General features: G+C 54.7%; 6 protein-coding genes and 1 non-coding gene across 7 annotated transcripts; 3 read left to right on the top strand and 4 right to left on the bottom strand.

The window, feature by feature from the left end:
- Positions 1-226: 226 nt before the first annotated feature.
- On the bottom strand, positions 227-2,123 carry IE81DRAFT_347332 (hypothetical protein; the record flags this gene model as incomplete). Its single annotated transcript, XM_025516135.1, has 2 exons — positions 227-2,023; positions 2,112-2,123. 2 exons carry the CDS (start codon positions 2,121-2,123, stop codon positions 227-229), a joined length of 1,809 nt encoding a protein of 602 aa, XP_025369747.1.
- A 75-nt stretch (positions 2,124-2,198) lies between these two features.
- Positions 2,199-3,233, bottom strand: IE81DRAFT_347331 (hypothetical protein; the record flags this gene model as incomplete). The annotated part of the gene is made up of 2 exons (XM_025516134.1): positions 2,199-2,701; positions 2,807-3,233. 2 exons carry the CDS (start codon positions 3,231-3,233, stop codon positions 2,199-2,201), a joined length of 930 nt encoding a protein of 309 aa, XP_025369746.1.
- A 4,631-nt stretch (positions 3,234-7,864) lies between these two features.
- Positions 7,865-7,970, bottom strand: IE81DRAFT_t15. The gene has a single exon. It is a non-coding gene; the product is annotated as a tRNA-Ala (tRNA).
- Positions 7,971-9,051: 1,081 nt separating this feature from the next.
- On the top strand, positions 9,052-11,759 carry IE81DRAFT_289992 (PLP-dependent transferase; the record flags this gene model as incomplete). The annotated part of the gene is made up of 6 exons (XM_025511838.1): positions 9,052-9,447; positions 9,588-10,537; positions 10,607-10,945; positions 11,009-11,225; positions 11,296-11,531; positions 11,600-11,759. 6 exons carry the CDS (start codon positions 9,052-9,054, stop codon positions 11,757-11,759), a joined length of 2,298 nt encoding a protein of 765 aa, XP_025369745.1.
- Positions 11,760-12,228: 469 nt separating this feature from the next.
- Positions 12,229-13,702, top strand: IE81DRAFT_334474 (NAD-P-binding protein; the record flags this gene model as incomplete). Its single annotated transcript, XM_025515412.1, has 5 exons — positions 12,229-12,565; positions 12,633-12,698; positions 12,760-12,967; positions 13,227-13,467; positions 13,553-13,702. The coding sequence occupies 5 exons, from the start codon at positions 12,229-12,231 to the stop codon at positions 13,700-13,702; spliced, it is 1,002 nt and encodes a 333-aa protein (XP_025369744.1).
- A 942-nt stretch (positions 13,703-14,644) lies between these two features.
- On the top strand, positions 14,645-17,159 carry IE81DRAFT_330117 (MBOAT-domain-containing protein; the record flags this gene model as incomplete). The annotated part of the gene is made up of 4 exons (XM_025515178.1): positions 14,645-15,116; positions 15,232-15,394; positions 15,470-16,486; positions 16,562-17,159. 4 exons carry the CDS (start codon positions 14,645-14,647, stop codon positions 17,157-17,159), a joined length of 2,250 nt encoding a protein of 749 aa, XP_025369743.1.
- A 58-nt stretch (positions 17,160-17,217) lies between these two features.
- On the bottom strand, positions 17,218-18,180 carry IE81DRAFT_366512 (hypothetical protein). The gene is made up of 3 exons (XM_025517013.1): positions 17,904-18,180; positions 17,407-17,750; positions 17,218-17,348 (listed from the first exon to the last, which is right to left on the bottom strand). Exons 1-3 carry the CDS (start codon positions 18,096-18,098, stop codon positions 17,330-17,332), a joined length of 558 nt encoding a protein of 185 aa, XP_025369742.1. The 5' UTR covers positions 18,099-18,180; the 3' UTR covers positions 17,218-17,329.
- Positions 18,181-18,392: the final 212 nt, after the last annotated feature.

Raw genomic sequence — 18,392 nt, 5'->3', positions numbered from 1 at the left:
TTGCCCTCAGCAAGCATGCCTTGACAATGTTCAGCTACTCTGAGAGTCCTTCTTACCTGTCAACAATGTCTGTCCTTGCTGCCTACCATCATTGCTGGACTACATTTGCTTTCTGCTGAGAGGATCTCTGGATGTTGCTGGTGATTCTGGATGCTGCATTCCATGCATGATCAGCTGTGTCGGTACATTTCGTTTGCTGGCCCCCAGAATGGAGACGAGAATGTCACTAAGAGAAACGTGGTCGCTGCTTAGCAGGCAGCACGCTCCAATTGGAGTCCGCATCTTCAGGACGCTTGCCCCGCCTCACCTGTGGCAGGTGAGGGAAACTGAGGGGCACTGGAGCCCGTGTGTGCCTTGCGGGGACGCGGTCCGCCAGAGACTCGGCCGCCGTCTCGATCTGAACGTTGTGGCTTGCGTTTGCCACAGACTTGTTCACTGCCGCGTGACTGTCTTCGCTCTTGGTCTCCGAGTTTTGGCTTGCGTTCGCCACAGACTCATTCACCGCCGCGTGACTGTCTTCGCTCTCGGTCTCCGAGTTTTGGCTTGCGTTCGCCGCAGACTCGCTCGTTGCCGCGTGAGCGTCGTCACTTTTGATCTCGATGATTTCGTTTGCGTTCTGCGCCGCAGCGGCATCGTTGTCGCTGTCCATCTCCTCGCAACAATGACTGCGCACATACTCCGACAGACGCTTGCAGGGCACGTTGTATCGAGCAGCAAGAGCCGCAGTGTCTGCAAAAGTAAGGCCATTTTTCAGCCCCTCTCCAGCAGTCATGGCACGCCCATCCAGCTCGTGAAGAAGCTCAGGATGCGTCAGCCGGAGAGGTGGAGCAACTCTGGCCGGCCTTACTTTCACGGTGGCAGGGTTCGATGCGGAGGTGTCGCGATGTGGTTGATTACGGAGAGCAGGATTTCCACCACGGCGATTCCGAGCATAGGTTGCGCGGCGCCCTGCAAGGGTGAAGTCGTGTTCCAGCTCTCTTTGAGCTACTGAAGACCTGAGTCCTCCAATCGTCGCACCCAGGTGCTGGCCTTCGGGAAGCTGCTTGTGCCATTGATAGCCTTCCTCGGCTGTATCTTGAGGATAGGGAATCAACGGATCTTCTTGCCACTGCCGCTCGCGCTCTGGGCTGTTTGGAGCACCAAGAGCCTTTTTGAAGGCGCGTTGTGAGGTTGCGCGAGGAGTCCGATTTGTGACATCGGCGAGAGGAAGCGTGACGGTCGTCGACAACGGTGCTGCAACTCCGATGGCGGTGGTCGGTGGGGCGCGAGATGAGGTCGTTCTCGTTGCTCCCGCGGACATATTTGCACTCGCTGAAGTGTTTCTTGGTGCCGCAGACGTACTCGCGCTCGCTGAAGTGTTACTCGGTGCCGCAGACGTACTCGCACTCGCTGAAGTGTTTCTTGGTGCCGCAGACGTACTCGCACTCGCTGAAGTGTTTCTCGCTCTCGCGGATGTGGACGACGCCTGCGCGCTTGCACTCCTGACGGTCTTGTGAAACAATTCGTTGAGAAGGCAGAGGGTGTGCACTTGTTTGCGCAAGTCGTTGAGCAGTTCCCGGACAGGACTGTCTTTCAGCAGGGCAAAGATGGCAGGGCCAGCTTCCTCAGCTGCGCGGAATATAACAGATTGAAGATACATTACCCTGCTGTAGTCTTTGACCAGCAGGCTTCTGTACTTCAGCGCCCCTTCATCAATGGCAGGGACAAAGAGCAGATCCCTTTCCAGCCAGATCAGCTGAGACCAATACTTGCGCAGCCTGAGCTTGACAAGGCGAGGCTGGCCAGCCTTGTCAATGAGATCAAAGGGCAACTGATCTGCCCTCTTCACAAGGCGCTTGTTGACTGAGCTGTCTGGGGACGTGAGCACCTCTGGCAAGTGGGAGATGTCCTTGATGCCAGTGAGCACATCAAAGACAAGTCGATCTCCTGCACATACAGCAAACTCCTCCAAGAGAGAGTTCAATTCTGCGTACATGTAGAAGGCCACTTGCTCGGAAGTCACCCTAATGACGGTCGCGTTGGCCTGGATTGAGTGACGACGTGTAAGCAGAACGCGTCAGCGACGTGTAAGTAGGTGACCGCCCTCGCAAATCACTGCCACGACCACTCACGCGCAGAATCATTCGAACGCACATCACAATGTGCAGAGCTGGCGCACGTCAATCTAGACTGTGAGGCCAAAAGTTGATGATAGACCGTCAACTGTAGGCAGGTGGATCGTGCACGCGGAAGACGCCATTGTGCACGTCATTGTTGCTCGCGTAGTCGCACAGAGTGAGGTTTCTCTGATACCCTTCTGGACCTTGTCCGCATCCCACACCGTGGAGGCCATAGTCATCTGCGTTGTTCCTCAAGTCTTCTGCTGTGATATCCTTCATGATTATCATCAACTTGAAAGGCGTTGTGCTCAAAGCTTGAGAAGCCATGTCAATGGCGCGCTCGAGGGGTTGCCCCTTTGTGCCGTTGACAAAGTTGCAATGCTCTTGCATCATTGACTCTATCGCATGATCGCAAGGAGATAGAGGTGGCCGTCCTGCAGTGACACCAGCAGCAACCAGCAGGTTCTCGGCCGCCTCGCGGAATGGCGTTGAGGGACTGAAACGGAGATGCAATCCACCTCTTGCGGAGTTGGCAGAGAGGGGACCAAGGATGCTGATGAGAAATCGCTCTGCATCTTGCTCAGTGCTGGACCGTCGCCATTCTAGAACCGTAGAGTCTAAAGAAGTCGCCTGGTCAGCACAAGTGACGACAAGGGCGGCCGCAACTCCACCGTGCATTACGCGCCATCTCGTGTCCCTCGACTCACCTTGAAATCCATCAACAAGCGCATACACGGACCATTCCCCCGTGGCCCAACGTGACAGACGGGTAGTGGCCACCGTTGAGCGGGCATGGTCTTCAGTGTTGCGGGCTGCGGGCCCATTGCCATCAAAGTTGCGGTGCACGGTACCAGCATACTTGATGAACCCCTCTCTTCCACGCAGAAGCAACGTCCAAGGCTTGTCTCTGCGACACTTTTTCTCATGCTCCTTCAGATGCTCATTGCTGAGAGGCAGCAGATCCTTGCGAATGTAGTGCTGACCATTGCCATTGAGCTGGAAGCATGGCCAGAGGTTCAAAGCGGGATCAAAGCCAAGAGGGTCCCTTGCAAGGTTGTAAAGTGCACACAGGATCTGTGGACTGTGCAGCCAGCAATGAATTCTCAAGTCTGGTCCATACTGCAAAGGGCCCATCTCATGATGCTCCCAGTCTTGGCAAACCAGCTGAACTAGTTCTGCCCTCATCCCTAACAAGATGCTTTGGAACCTCAAACAAATTTTGAAGGACTGAACATTGGAGTGTGTCTGGCAGACACACTAGCAAATTTCTGCCGCATGCGGTGCTCTCACTTTGTGTGCACAGCCTGAGCAGGCTGATGGTCTTTGTCATTGACATTTTTGTGTCTGTCTCCAATGCAAGAATGAACACTGCTGTGCATCAATTTTTTGCACTGACCCAGCTTAGCAGATTCTCACCATGAGGTGAAAATGTGCAGCAAGCTCAAAAGATGGTGGTGATGCAGCATAGCAGTGCACGCAGAAATGGGTGCAGGGGCTCATGTGCTTTCCGCTTGATCAACACTGGACTGGTTTGCAAGTCTGATCACTAACTTGTTCTCCAAGCAATGAGGTCAATACGTCGCCTCCCCTCTGCGGCCACTGAGCAATGCATCAAGCGCCTGTAAACCATATTGGGCCGTCCATGCCCCTTCGAGTTGAGCTCTCTGCAATGTACTTCCTCCTTCAGAGCACATTGGCGCCACTGAAGGGAAAGCTGCAAGACAACGCACACAACTTAGAGACCTTGGCCTGTGCTCATCATTCAGGGCTACTTGAGTTTGTTTATACATCAGAAATTCATCTAGACACCTACATTCATCTGGACTGGCCTTCTCTCCTCCTTGTGCAAGCACGGCTTTGCAGCAACACACTGGTACTGGGTGGTACGTCATCCGCAGGCAATGCTCCACAATCTCGAGTGGTTGCAGTGTTGGCACTGCTCTTGCTTTTGTGAGCGCTTCTGCCAGTCTTCATTGTGCCCACTGCATGTGGCAGCACAAGAGTGGAGAGGGATTTGTCATGACAGCAGCATGGAGTGAGTCGACGGAGAGGCCCTCAATCCCTGCTGGCCTCCACGCCCGGATCAGCACTTCTCTCCAATAGAGCCTGAATAAGAATTTTGTTAGACGCGCGCCCGAGACACATCACACCGACCCACGTGACCGCGCCCGAACCCAAACCCGAACCCGAACCGCCCAACGGCGGTGACCGACATCTTTGCCAGCGGGCGTCCCCCACCTTCCTTTCTTCCCCGGTCGCAATTATTGTCTATTCACTGCTATCTTAGGATTCGCCCCGCTTCTGTGCCATAGTCACCGCAGCGTCCGAACCATCTAGCCATAGTATAGCATACTTGCCTGATCACCCAGAGTCTTTCCCGAGCTTCCCAAAGCCAAACCCGAGCTTCCCAAAGCCAAACCCAACGTTCCCAGACTACACAAGCGTAGCCCCAGCCTACCCGGCCGGTGCCGTTGTCGGCCGTGACAAATTTGACCGCATACCGGTGCGAGGCCAAAGAACGCCACGGCCTTATCCTTTCAGAAACATCTCAAGGTGATTGTTTAGGAGCGTGTAACAGCTCTCGAGTCACTGCGCAAGGTGTCAGGCAACAAAGAAGAGCTACAGGGCAAACTTGACAAGCTGCAAGGCACCCATTCGCAGACCTCACCACCACGTTGTCCGCTTGATAAAAAAGCACCAGCAGTGCAAGGTCGAACTTGCCTGCCCTCTTCCTTCTCTGATCTCCTCCTTCTTGACCACTCACCATCACCTCTCGACACTGAGCTGATTCCCTGGTTGTCTTCCACTCACTTCCTCCTTTCTCCACAGACCTCAGCAGTATATTGATGACACATTACATCTGCTAGGCGTCTGCTCCCTAGCAGAACAATCCTACTTGCGCCAGTGCACATCTCTATTCAGAAGACGCGCTTTTCCTGAAGGTTTTGAGAGCTACAATTGCCAGCCTTCAGAACCAATTTGCACATGAGCTGCTTCAGCAAGTGTCGGACCTGAAAATGCACAGCATCCAAAAGCTTTGCATCTGTAACAAAGTGTCTTCCAAGTGAAGACATACGCCGGCGCAAGTAAGGTCCTTGTGCAGTTGAGCAGAGGGCTAGCTGTTGTTAGGTGGCAGAACTTGACAGCAGCGGGCTGTGGAGAAGGAGGAAGTGAGTGGAAGACAGCTGGGTGATCAGGCCAGTGTTGGCCGGCAGGGGTTGAGCAGGTCAGTTGACAAAGAGGGAAGGAAGATTGGGTGAGGAAAGGTTGTATTTGTCAAGACGTTTGCGAAAAGGGCCATCATATTTGAGAAGAAGGGACGCGTACACAGGAGCGGTGTATGTAGACGCACGCGCGCGCGCTCACATCGCGACAGTATTGCAAAGTGGGAGAGGCCTTGGAGGGGCCTCTATATATACCTTACATGTCTGTCTGAGAGACAGAGTGTGTTGTGTAACAGAATGAGTAAGAAGCAGAGGTGGAATGTCTCTGAGGCAGAGTGAAATGTCTCTGAGACAGAGGAGAATGTCCAAGAGAAGTTCTGATTTGCAAGGGGCATATGAATGTTCAAGAGACATTCTGACTGCATGAACCATGTGTGAGAGACATTCTTGGACGTGTGAGAGACATGGTAGAATGGCTGAGAGGCAGAATACTGCTTGGCGCGCAGTAGTGCATGTGTATGAGTCAGAATGTGGTGCGCTGTGCACGCGCCTCACATGTACGCGTCCGCCTCGTCGCAAGGGACCTTCAATACTACCATCTTTCCCCCCTATCCAAAGCGTGATCAGCGCGCGGAGCATAAGGCATGAATTTGGGTACAGGACAGCGTCGCTTCTTTACAACACCTCTCAGCACGATCTCAAACCTTTCCCCAAGCCAAAGCAAAACAAAGGAAGATTAGGGGGCCGGTGGGAAATCAACTGGCCAAAGCATGGACCAGACTTGAGCACAATGTGGCAATGGAAGCGCAGTAATGGCACAAAGCACCTGACAAAAAAATTGGAAGCACTTAACAGGAGGCAGCTGGGTAAGCTTTGAATGAAGCTTGTTGCTTACAGGCTCATCCAAAAGCAAATACTCCAGCAAAATCTATTAGTTGGGCAGGGGCATGTCAATGCAGAGCAGCTGCATATCATTCAGCCGCTCAGAATGCTTTGTGGTGCTCAGCAGGAGCTTGCTCAAGTGCCAAGAAGCCAGAAATGCTCACTGTGCAGAAACACTTTGCTCAGCAGCAGGCCACTTGCTTGTGGTCTTGAGCACAGCACAAACCAGACCTTGCATTGCATGGGAACATCATTTCTGCCACTGCCAGCTTGCACCGACTATGCACATCTGAAGCTCAGAAAACTCTGAGCCAGCCTCCCTTCGAAGGGATCAATTGAGAGGCAAGCTTCGAAATATGCCAAGCTGCTCCAGAAGCCCAGTAGACAAGAGGACAGTTGCAATGTTAGCTCAGCAAAGAACAGATATCAAAGGGATCAGGAGCTTGCTGAGCACAAATAGTAGGCTGCTCAGCAGTTCTCACCACTGTATGAGTACATGTCTGACAGTAGTTCTACCTCACATAGTATTTGTCTCTTTGGTGACAAGCTTGGTCCAAGTCATGATGTCTAAAAAATAGACGCCTGTGTAATCCAATGGCAAGCTGTTGTAATGTCAGTCAACATTCACTGTGCTCCAAGGCCCCCTCAATTTGTGTGGTCGACTGCAACCAAAATGGAGCCCAGGCTCATGCTTGAGGAGACCTAGAGGCTGCACATTCTGTAAAAGTTGTTTCCCGATGCCAAACAGATGTTGCGAGCAAGACCCCAATCTGTTAAAATCATCACCATTTGTACTTGGGCCTAGTATTTGTACATCTGTTTGGGTTCACGACTATTGCACGAGAGAACATAGCGGTGTATGTATCAGCTACACTAATACGTACACAGGGTACGTGCATGTGGCACAGCCTAGGCCTCGCGCCACCAATCAAGCCACCAAGCCACGACAACACCGCCACACGTTGAGGCCTGCTTCCTGAACCAAATAGACCAACAAAGCCACTCCCGTTCATTGTGGCTTCTCTCGTATACGCATTTGTCCCTCTGTGCACGCATACAAACCCCTAGATCCCTAAGTCACTCGCGATGTATAGCACAACCATGACATATGCCTTATAGGCGCCCAACGCCTATAAGAACCCAAGGTACAAGAGCCATTGACTCTCACAAATACATCACTTATGCTCTCATCTTAAGTCCGATCCTACCTTCAACTGCGCTTCCGCAAGTCGAACACTTTCCCTGCCCATCTACTCATCACGTGCGGGTTACCGACCAAACACATCCAGGTGTCCCAATGATCCCCAAGCATTGCATTGTATGTGCAAGTCTTTCAAGATCGCAACTGACGTGATCTGCTACCCTCTTTTGCAAATATTCGAAATCACTTGAGGCGTTGAGTCACGCGTTGGTGCACATTAAAAGACGCTGGCCCATGAAGAGGACGGTGTGGACCAAGAAGGTGATGCACACAAACAGGTAGAAGCACGCTGCCAAGCGTGCTTCGTGTTGACCTGATGTGTCTACACCTTTCTCAAGCCACGCTCTGCGCTGGTCTGATGCATTGACACCCTTCTCAGGCAAGCTAGCAACCTATACAAGCGCACACAAGTCCAGTAATTCATCCCAGGGACACGTGCAGATACGCATTTGGGGTTTGGATATGCACTCTGGCGCAACTCGTGATGTGAATTTTAGAGGAAAAAAAATGCGTCCGATTGGAGAAACGGGGGATTGAACCCCGGACCTTCTCGAGGTCTACATATGATCACTGTAAAAGCTCTCAATGTGCGAACAAGACACTCTACCACTGAGCCATTTCCCCGTCAGACTAATGATCTCTGAGCTTCTGGCACTGATATAAAGGCTTGGCTCTAAAAAAAGCACATTGCAGGTACTTGTTTACTGACTACTGCTGACAAGTCTCTGTCATGCCAGGTCACATCATACACTGCTATGCTGCATCACCACCATCTTTTGAGCTTGCTGCACACTGTCATTTGTAATTTCATGGTCAAAAGTTGGCAGCACACTCACGACTTGAGGCAAGAGTGCGTTAGAGAGATGTCTTGCTCAATCACGAATCTTGTGCATCTGCTGGAGTGCGGCTCACACGACACGCACCGACGCGCGCTAAACACACCGACTCTTGGCTCGCGCGCGCGAATCCATGACTCACGACTCCACTCGTGATTCAAAAAGACACCGACTCGCTACTGATGTAGGCTCGCGCGCCCACGGCACGGGTCGGTATCCAGCACGTCCCATGCTGCCTAGGACCAGTCTTGAGTGGCAAGTCACGTCACGATCGAGTCGCCAAGGCTCGCCCGCTCGCCCACTCGCGGCGGAGGAACGACCAAAAGGTCCGCCGGCGCGCGCCACTCATATGCGCGGCATGCGCTTAATTGCTGCACATGACTCGAGACTCAAGGCGCGATCGATCGTGACTTGCGACTCGTGACTTCAATTCTTCCCGCCGAGACAATCGTGAACCTTACCTTACCTTCCCCTCCCCCCCTCCCGCTCTTACCTGCGCACCATCTCTGCAGCACCATCTGACCTTGCACTTTCCCGAAATCAGCTCCCCAACCATGCCTGTTCCCGTAGGCCACAGTGGCGACCAACTTGCAGCCAACATTGGCAGCGCAGCTCCAATTTCGCCCGCAGATGCTCGCACAAGAGCCTTGGCTCTGTCTGAAAAGCGACGTGCCATCGACGACGAAATCGCAGCACAAAATAAAGTGCTCGCGTCACACAGCGTCAGGCCGGACACGCAGCTCATCGATGCTCAAGGCTTTCCTCGGGCAGACATCGACTTGGTGGCGGTGAGAACCGCGCGATCAACCATCGCACACCTCGTGACGGACAGGAAGCAGGTCGAAGCGGAACTTGCCCAAGTCATCGAGATGGCTTTGCCGCGACCCCACGCGAGTAGCAGCAGCCAGCCATCGGCTCCACCACTCGCGCGCAGCAGCCAGCCATCGGCTCCACCACTCGCGCGCAGCAGCCAGCCATCGGCTACACCGCTCCCACCAGCAGCACCGACGTCCGGCCATCACGTCGCTCCCGCAAGCTCGTCCACATCCTCTCGAACCGAGCCCACTGCTACGGCGCTCGCTCCTCCTGCCCGCGACCCTGCCGACGATCATGCTGTCGGTACTTCGGTACCGCCCGCTACTGCCCACGCCGTCTCCGTCAGTCTTCCCAAATGGCAAGACAATGTCGATTACGAGGAGGGCAAGCTTGGCGATGTCATGGAAACCGGCTATCCTCGATTCTTCATCCACAGACTTGTGCAAAAGGTGAGTGAAGCAAGGCGCGAGTGTCAAGGCGCGAGTGTCAAGGCGCGAGTGAATGAAGCAGGGCGCGAGAAGCAAGGGCTCACGTCCACCTATGCCACGCTGACGCGGGCTCACGTCCACCCTCCCACGCTGACGCGTAGCTCGCAGCGCTCATGCTGCGCAAGTTTGGTGGCGCAAGCGGAGATGTGGAGGAACAATGTCTTCTCGTACCAAGCGCAAGAGTGGCAGAACGATGCAGGCAGTTTATGCTCTCTCAATGGGCTCTGACAGCAAGCAGCGCCTCCGCGACGCCTTCGATACGAGTGGTAGAGTACCGGATACAGCCAAGCGCCGCACCACCCACACCCACGAGCAGCGCTGCTTCCATCAATCCGTGCGGCGCGGCACCGCACGACTACATGCTACTCTACATTGTCCTCTTTCCCTCTAGCGTTTGGTCTTTGGCAAAGAGCTACTGGCAACACACAGGTGACGGCATTTCCTCTCGCTTCGCCCAAGACGTCCTCGCCCGGCTGGATGTAGACGGGGCAGCAATGACGGCAACAGATCAGCAAAACGCGCTAAACGTCAGGACGGCAAATGATGCACAAGCACATGGAGCAGCACCTCTTGTCGAGATCCCTGCACCGCGCGCGAGGAATCGCCATTATGCGAGGAGCAATTCCTCGTCCGGTGCATTGGCCTCCATGTCCACCAGTGGTACATTATTACCACCCAGTCCCACGGCGCTGCGCCTCACGAATGATGTAGACGCTAGTGCGGACCAGGTGGCTTACCTCGAAGAGCGCTATGCTCGAGTCTTGCCATCCTCCATGGGAGACCTCGCAAAGGCAGCTCTTCGACGCAGGATTGCCGGCACACTTCTCATAGATCGCGACGGTACAGCCTCGCAAACTGACGTTTCAGCGACGGCAGACACGCTTCGAACAGGTACAAATCTCGATGAAAAGGACGTGTTCCTGTTGCCCTCCGGCATGAGCGCCATCTTTCATGCGCACCAGACGGCGTTGAGATGGAAGAGAGCGCAAATGACCGGCCAGACGACTGGCGAGGCGTCACCCACCAATCTTGGGAGGAGCGTCTGCTTTGGGTGAGTCTGTGCGAATGTTGACGCACGCGCCCCCCCTTGACCGTGCCTCCCCCGCCGTCTCTATCGCAGCTTTCCTTACCTCGACACGCTCAAGATTCTGCAAAAATGGGGCGACGGCGCACTCTTCTATGGGCATGGAACCAGCTCTGACCTTGCAGACCTGGAGAGCGCTTTACAGAGCATGGACACGAAACCATTGGCTCTCTTTTGCGAGTTTCCCTCCAACCCCCTCCTGCGTTCGCCCGATCTCAACCGGCTGCGCCAACTTGCTGATCAGTACGGCTTTCTGATCGTCGTGGATGAGACCATCGGGAACTTTCTAAACGTAGAGGTGCTGCCTTACGCTGACATTGTGGTCAGCAGTCTTACGAAAGTATTCAGCGGCGATACCAATGTCATGGGCGGAAGGTGAGCTGAATGATGTATGCGAAGCGCACCATTTCCGAGGCTGACTTTGCTCTACGTCCCCAGCCTTGTACTCAATCCACGCTCAAAGCATGCTGCGCTTCTTCGTCAGGTATTCGAGCAAGAGTACGAAGACACGTACTACGGAGGTGATGCCTGTGTGATGGAACGCAACTCGCGCAACTTTGCCAAACGAGTGGTACGCATCAATGAGAATGCCGAAGCTCTTGCCGACTTTTTGTACGAAGAGCGCGGCAGAGGCGTCATCACAGACGTCTTTTATGTGAGTGGAATTGTCGTCGATATCCGCGTTCAAGCGTCTGACCTTGGCTTGCTCACCTGCGCAATGACAGCCAAAATACGTCACTCGTGATGCCTACGATGCTTGTCGACGCAAGACCCCGCTGCTACCAGCCGACGAAGCCAGTGCGAACGGCTGCACGACGAGTGCTGCAGCCGACAAGCAGGGTCGCTACGGTGGCCTTCTCAGCATCACGTTTGAGACGCCAAAGCATGCGCAGGTGTTTTACGACAATCTCGACGTGGCCAAGGGTCCAAGTCTCGGTAGCAACTTCACCTTGGCATCTCCGTGAGTCGAGCTGGACTAGCGCAAAGCAGACGGGGAGGGGGGCTGACCAGACTCGTGACCTCGCGTAGATACGCCATCTTGGCACATTACACTGAGCTTGATTGGGCGGCAGAATATGGTGTTCCTGCCAGCCTGGTCCGCGTGTCCACTGGTCTTGAGCAGCCCGACGATCTCCTTGCTACATTTACGCGCGCGCTCCTGAAGGCCGCCAGGATCCGTGTGAGATAATGTGCCGATATCGGTATGAATGAATACACTCGTGACTATGGCTAGAGTTTGACTCTTCAACTAGTGACTGTGTGCGTTGCGCGACTCCGATATAAAGCGTGTGTTCTCCTGCCGCCACCGCGTACGTGCAGCGTATGCCGACCGCCTTTCAACACCTCCACTTTCTTGATGACCCGCGGAATTCTTGCGTAACGATCATATTCGTTCGTGATTCCGCACTCGCAGCTGCATCAGCAGCTGCCTTGCATGCTCGGCTCCGATTCAAGATTTCGTTAGTTGAGTAAAGCTAGAAAACCCCGCTGCGATCTGTATAGCCACCTCGTGACTCGTGAGTTGGCGACGTGAGCAAGGCCCAAGCGAGTCTACGGCATAAAAGGAGGATCCGCAATCGGGAGCTTGCACCACCGCATCCACCTTGTCTACACCGTCAAATTCCCCCCCCCCCCCCCCTCCCCCCCTGCATTGTACCATGTTGATGGATCTGATTCGAGGAAACGGCATCTTCGCCGGCAAATCTCCCTACAATGCGGCCGATGTCCCAGACCAGACTGGCCGTGTGCACCTAGTAACTGGAGCCAACACCGGCATCGGATTTGTCACCGCCAAAGCTCTTGCGGCCAAGCACGCCAAAGTATACCTTGCTTGTAGAAATACGGAAAAGGGACAGGAAGCGATTGAAAAGATCAAAAAGGCGCAGGCAGATGCTGATGTGGTGCTGCTCAAGCTCGACTTGGGAAGCTTGGTCGCTGTCAAGGCTGCTGCCGAGGAGTTTCTGAGCAAAGAGACGAGATTGGACGTGCTGATCAGTGAGCGCGACACATGTGGCGTCGCCTAAGCTCGCGCTTCCTGATTCTTGCTTGCCCCCCACGACAGACTCGGCTGGCGTCATGACTCCGCCAAGAGGAAGCAAGACTTTGGATGGTTACGAGTTGACCTTTGGTGAGTCATCGTGCGAATCGGGAAAAGCGCAATGGATGCTCATGCGTAGCACGATTAAAAGGCACCAACAATATTGGTCACCACGCCTTTACCCAGACGCTGCTACCCCTGATAAAAAAGACTGCCGCATCTTCTCCTCCCGACTCTGTGCGCATCGTATATGTCAGCAGCGCTGCGCATTGGAACATGGCGCCCAAAAAGCTCGACTTTGAGGCGGTCAAGGAGCCCAACATTGCGAGACTCGCGCCCGCGCCCTTGTACGGTCAAAGGTGAGTGTGGGCCCATGCTGGCAAAGAAGCATGCTAAGAGTGCTCGCATGTTGCCCGCTGGCAAAGAAGCATGCTAAGAGTGCTCGCATGTTGCCTGCTGGCAAAGAAGCATGCTAAGAGTGTTGGCAAGTTGCCCGCTGGCAAAGAAGCATGCCAAGAGTGCTCGCATGTTGCCTGCTGGCAAAGAAGCATGCTAAGAGTGTTGGCATGTTGCCCGCTGGCAAAGAAGCATGCTGAGAGTGCTCGCATGTTCCCCCAGCAAATTGGTCAACATACAGCAAGCCAAGGTGCTGGCGCGCCAGCTCAAAGATGATGGCGTCGTCGTCACTTCGCTGCATCCAGGACTCATTGCGAGCGACCTGTACAGGTACATGGGACCCTTTCTCACAGTCTTCATGTCCAGCGTCGAGCTCGGTGCGGTGACGCAGCTCTATTGCGCCACTTCGCCCAATGTCACCCTAGCCGACTCTGGAGAGTACTACGTTCCTTGGGCACGCAAGGTGAGCGGCCCGTAGAAGCGAGGCTTGGGCGCCTGTCTGACCATCAGCAATCGCTATTCTTTGACGTGCACCCCTCGATCAACAGTTCAAGACGCAGCATGCTCTGGCAGAGAATGTCGAAGAGCAGCAAAAGGCTTGGGACTACCTCGAAAAGGAGGTTGGCGATTTTTACTCCAAGCATGCAGCCGAGCCATCCACGACGCAGCCTGCTGCACCCGCCCAGCCAGCTGTCTGACTACTCGCATGGCTGTAGTCCAGACGCCGCTGTTGACTGCATTGTTGCAACGACTGGACGGTCAATCGATTGATTTGAGATGTGCGCGGCGGGCTCATCCTGCCGTTGACGCTGTGCACGGTCTGCTTGGATCTCGACCGAGCGCGCCAATTAAGCGCTGAATCAAGAATGCGAAGCGCGAATGGATGAACGATCGTGAATCGTGAACGAGGCTGGAGCCAATCAAATCGCAAAGACGGCGGGCGGCGTTTTGCACGGCCGCCCTTTACTCACTCGACTGCTGCATGGCTGGCTGGCTCGATCGTCATGCTGCAGCAGGGCACGTTATTCAATTCAAGATTGCGCCGGCCGTGCTCATGCAAATTGCTGCTTTAAATTGTTATTTGTGATGTGCGTGACACGCGAAAGCGCAGCACATGTAACAGCAGATCTTGATCGAGAGCTCGCGCGCAGTTGAGAGCTGCAACTCACGACTGCTGCTGCTGCACCGTGCCACTGCCGCCGCCGCCGCCGCCGGTGTGTTGCCCGCAGGGGCTCCTCTTTTCATATTCCCCCACGCATCCATCAGCTCCGATGTTTTGACTTTGCATGGTGGAGGTCAACAAGTTGTGCTAGCACGCCCGCACGCACGCCCATGCACCTCTCTTAACATTACTGAGCACCCTCGAGCGCAACAAGACCACGCCATCATCCATGGCAAGCCGGATAGCCACGGCAGACATCGGGCCGCACTCCCCACGCCACCCGCTCCGCACCTCTTTTCAGCTGCTAACCGCCGAGCTAGATTGATTAGCTCGGAACATCGACTTCCGCTTCTGCCAGACGCCGTCCGTCTGTCAATCCTATTTTATTTTCAGGTGCAGCCCATACACAGCAGCGCGTCGTGGCTGCAGACCGCTCCAGACAGACACCCACAGCCCTCCTCTGCAAAGCATTTGTACAATGTCGACTCTGGGCAACAAGCTGCGAAACAGGCTGTCCGGTTCGCACAGGCGTGCTTCTCGGACAGGACTCACGCCCGAGCCCGACACGAAAGAGAACATTCAACCTCTCACGCCGTCGCACTCGCAGTCACAGTCACAAGCCGACGGCGACAAAGCATCGGTAAAAGTTCCAAAAGTTCTGGTGAATGGGGCAAGCGCATCCGAAGCTTTGGAATCGACCAATACGCATACATCGGCAGAAACGGCAGCGAGGCCTGAATTGCAAGATCGTTTGGACTCGACCATCTCTGCGGCCGCCAGTGCTGCTACTGCGAGCACCATCAGCACTGGGGAACCTCCGGCAGAGATTAGCACGACTGTCACTACAGAAGTAGTGCGTCCTGGCACTCAAGCGGGCGAAGCAGATGTTGTGAAAGAGGAAACGCTGTCTCAGAGCCACACCACCCAAGTCACGCACCTCAACGCTTCAGGTAGGTGCTCGTCGAGTTGCAAAGAGTGGGGTGTTGCGTCTCAGGGATGAAGGGCATGTGGCAGCCCCCGCCTGGCTGCACCGCGCTGACGCACACCCTTTCGCTCCCACGACAGACGTCAAGCACGAAGTCGGCAAGGATGGTTCGATCGTGCTGAAACCGCTTGAAGCGGCGTCGTCCCGCCACAAAAAGCGAGGCAAAAAGATTCGCGCTTTGGTCACCTTTGTCCCTCGTGAATCCAAGTTTGACCGGTACAACGCCGAGTCGGCAGGAGATCCGTGAGTAGGCAGATCACCAGCTTTTCCATGCCCATGCCGACGAGGCTCTGATCCTTCGATTTCCGCTCGTCACAGCTTCCGCGGCTTCTATGTGCTCTTCTGGATCTCCCTCTTCCTGCTCATGCTGGACACGTTCTACACCTCTTGGGCATCCACTGGACAATTCATCTCCTTGGCTTTCGCGACTCTTTTCAGCAAAGATGCGGGTGTGCTAGTCTTGAGCGATGCAGCTCTGGTCGGAAGCACCTTCATATGCGTCCCTTTTGCAATCATGCTCAAGCGAGGTTGGTTCAGCTACTGGCCTTCTTTGATCTGGCTCCAACACGCCTGGCAGAGCGTGCTCCTGGGCGGGGTTATCAAGTGGACCCAGTATCGGGACTGGCCATGGGTTCAATCGGGCTTCATGACGCTGCACACGCTCAGCATGATGATGAAGGTGCATTCCTACTGCGCCGTCAATGGCGCCATGGCCGACTCCTTCTGGAAAATGCGTCGAGTGGAACGTCAGCTGGAAGAGAGAGTTGCTGAGATTGCCAGAGATGCTGCGCCACATGAAAGCACTCGCATCTCGCAAGAAGCGTGGAACGTGGCGCTTGCGGAGGCCTCAAAATCCCAAGCGGGTACAAATGGGTACGGCGTCAATGGCATCAAAGCGGAGAGAGTGGAGGACTCGGCGGCAGCGTCTGCATCGCTCTCTGCAGCAGACGAGAACGTCTGGGCAAGTCTGGAGGCTCAGCGAGGCTCTTCGAGGCTCAGGCATAGTAATAATGCCAGCGTGCTCAAGAGGCGAACAACCAGCGGCCCTACAAGTCCCGGTTCTCACTCGTCGCAAGCGCCTGTCGGCAGCAAAGGCGGCGCAGCGGGAGATACAACCACTGTGAGGGATCCTCACCCCCTCGCGTTCCACCCTGACCCGGTTGTCAGCAAGCTTGCCAAAGACATTGAAGAGTTGCGCGAGGAGCTGCTTTCTAGCGATCCTGACGAGTCTGGCGAGCACGTCTCTTGGCCGCAGAACGTAACCTTTCGCAACTTTTTCGACTATCTCTGCTGCCCCACGCTGGTGTACGAGCTCTCTTATCCTCGTGTTAAAACGTGAGTGATATTGCATGCAGCGCGGCATTCGCACAAAGGCTGACCACTCCCAACTCGATATGCGCCGCATCGCAGCATTCGCCCCTCCTACCTGCTTGAAAAGGCTCTAGCAGGCGTGGGCACGTTTTGCGTCATCTACGTCATCACAGAACACTGGATCATGCCCCATCAACCTGCAGCGGGAACCTCGCTCGCCAAGACCTTTTTCGCCTTGGCCGTACCCATGCTCGTCAACTACCTTCTCATCTTCTTCGTCATGTTCGAATGCGCCCTGGCGTTCGCTGGGGAAGCGACGCGATTTGCTGATCGAGAATTCTACTTGGACTGGTGGAACAGTCGAAGCATGGATGAGTTCAGTCGAAAGTGGAACAAGCCCGTGCACACCTTTCTCCTCCGGCATGTGTACGCCCACTCGATAACTGCGGGCGTAAGCAAACAGTTGGCGCTATTCCTGACCTTTTTGCTCTCTGCACTTCTTCACGAGCTCGTCATGGCCATCGTCAGCGGCAAGATACGGGGCTACCTGTTTGCCATGCAGATGGCGCAGATTCCTCTGATCGCCATCAGCCAGATACCCTGGGTCAAACAGAGACCTACCCTCGGCAACGCCTTCTTCTGGATATCCCTCGCCATCGGCTTTGTCACCCTCGACATTTGCTACATTATGTACTGAGCTTGCGCTCACCTTTGCCTGCCACCAATGTCCAGCATCTACCGAGAATGCATTTGCTGAGAGTCATGAAGCGCACGCGGAGACTGCATTTGCTGAAAGTCGTGAATGGATACAAGTACAAAGAGTCTTGAACACGGTGACGAGTTGCCGAGACGACTGCATGCTCGATTTTAATCGACCTGCATAGTCCTGCGATGCGGAAATTAGTCAGCTTGGACATTTAATGTGATCATCATGGGCAACTCACATGGCCTGGCCGCTCCCCTGTGTCAGAGCGCTCTTCTTGGCCGCATTTCTGGCCTTGTTCTGCACCTTGATCCTCTCCAACTTTTCCTTTTGCGCAGCCAAGCGTTTCCTGTCCGCTCCGAGGGCACCTTGCAAATGCCTGTTCTTGTGCACCTCCAAGCGATCCTTCTCTTGACGAGCAGCTGCGCCTCCTTTGGCCTTGAGCATGCGCGCCTTGTAAAAGGCATTCTCTCGCCTGGCTCGGATTTCGGCGATGCGCTCCATCGCCTTTAGTGTTTGTTGCACCAGCTCGCGCGAGTATCGCACTGGCACGTTGCGACGCTTTTCAAACTCCAGCGTCGAGTCCTTTGAGTGGCGTGGAAAAAGAAAGGGGGAGGGAATGTCAGCACGGATAAGAGGAGTCATCGTGCATAGCCGCCCTCCCTACTCCCGGTGGGCTGGGCAAGCGCTGGTAGATGAATCCTGTCGTCGCCAGTAGCCCGGAATCTAGACACTCACCACCGTCATCTCCTTTCCGGCAGCCTTTCTGAAAGCCTTGGTCCATTTGACCTTCCTGGGGTTCCTCTTCATCTTGAAGTTCTTGTGGCACTTGGACCTGCAGAAGATGAGTTGCTTGGCATCGTTGCGAACGAACATGATGCCGTTGCCCGGGTAGACCGGGCTCGAGCAGAAGAAGCAGTGATTGATTCTCATCTTGCCTGTCTATGATAAAGGGAACTGCAGACTGTCAAAGGGTCCTTGAGTGAGTGGTGTAGCCAGAGTTCGAATCGTCATTCGATTGGGGTACGACGTTGCGGTGTGTGCGGTCTTCAATAATTTTTCGAATCGTGAGTCTCGCTCGGCCGAGAAGATTCTTGCCAAGATCAGATTTCAAGAACTTTGATCGACCCGTTGTTCGTACACGTGGCCTCGTACTGGCGAGCCCTCGTCTAGCACCCGCGCACTCCGAACATGCCCGCCTGCAGCAGCCCAGAAGTGCAACCGCGC

The sequence above is a fragment of the Ceraceosorus guamensis genome, assembly GCF_003144195.1.
Source record: "Ceraceosorus guamensis strain MCA 4658 unplaced genomic scaffold IE81scaffold_28, whole genome shotgun sequence".
In the NCBI taxonomy this organism is placed as follows: Eukaryota; Fungi; Basidiomycota; class Exobasidiomycetes; order Ceraceosorales; family Ceraceosoraceae; genus Ceraceosorus; species Ceraceosorus guamensis.
The sequence above is the reverse complement of the archived record's forward strand: the minus strand, read 5'-3'. Positions and strand labels throughout refer to the sequence as shown.

Bases quoted from the DNA above. Each gene is read 5' to 3' on its own strand.
- IE81DRAFT_366512 (XM_025517013.1), bottom strand. From the start codon at position 18,098: ATGAGAATCAATCACTGCTTCTTCTGCTCGAGCCCGGTCTACCCGGGC. The intron at 17,751-17,903 runs GTGAGTGTCTAG...CGCCACTCAAAG, and splicing joins CCGGAAAGGAGATGACGGTG to GACTCGACGCTGGAGTTTGA.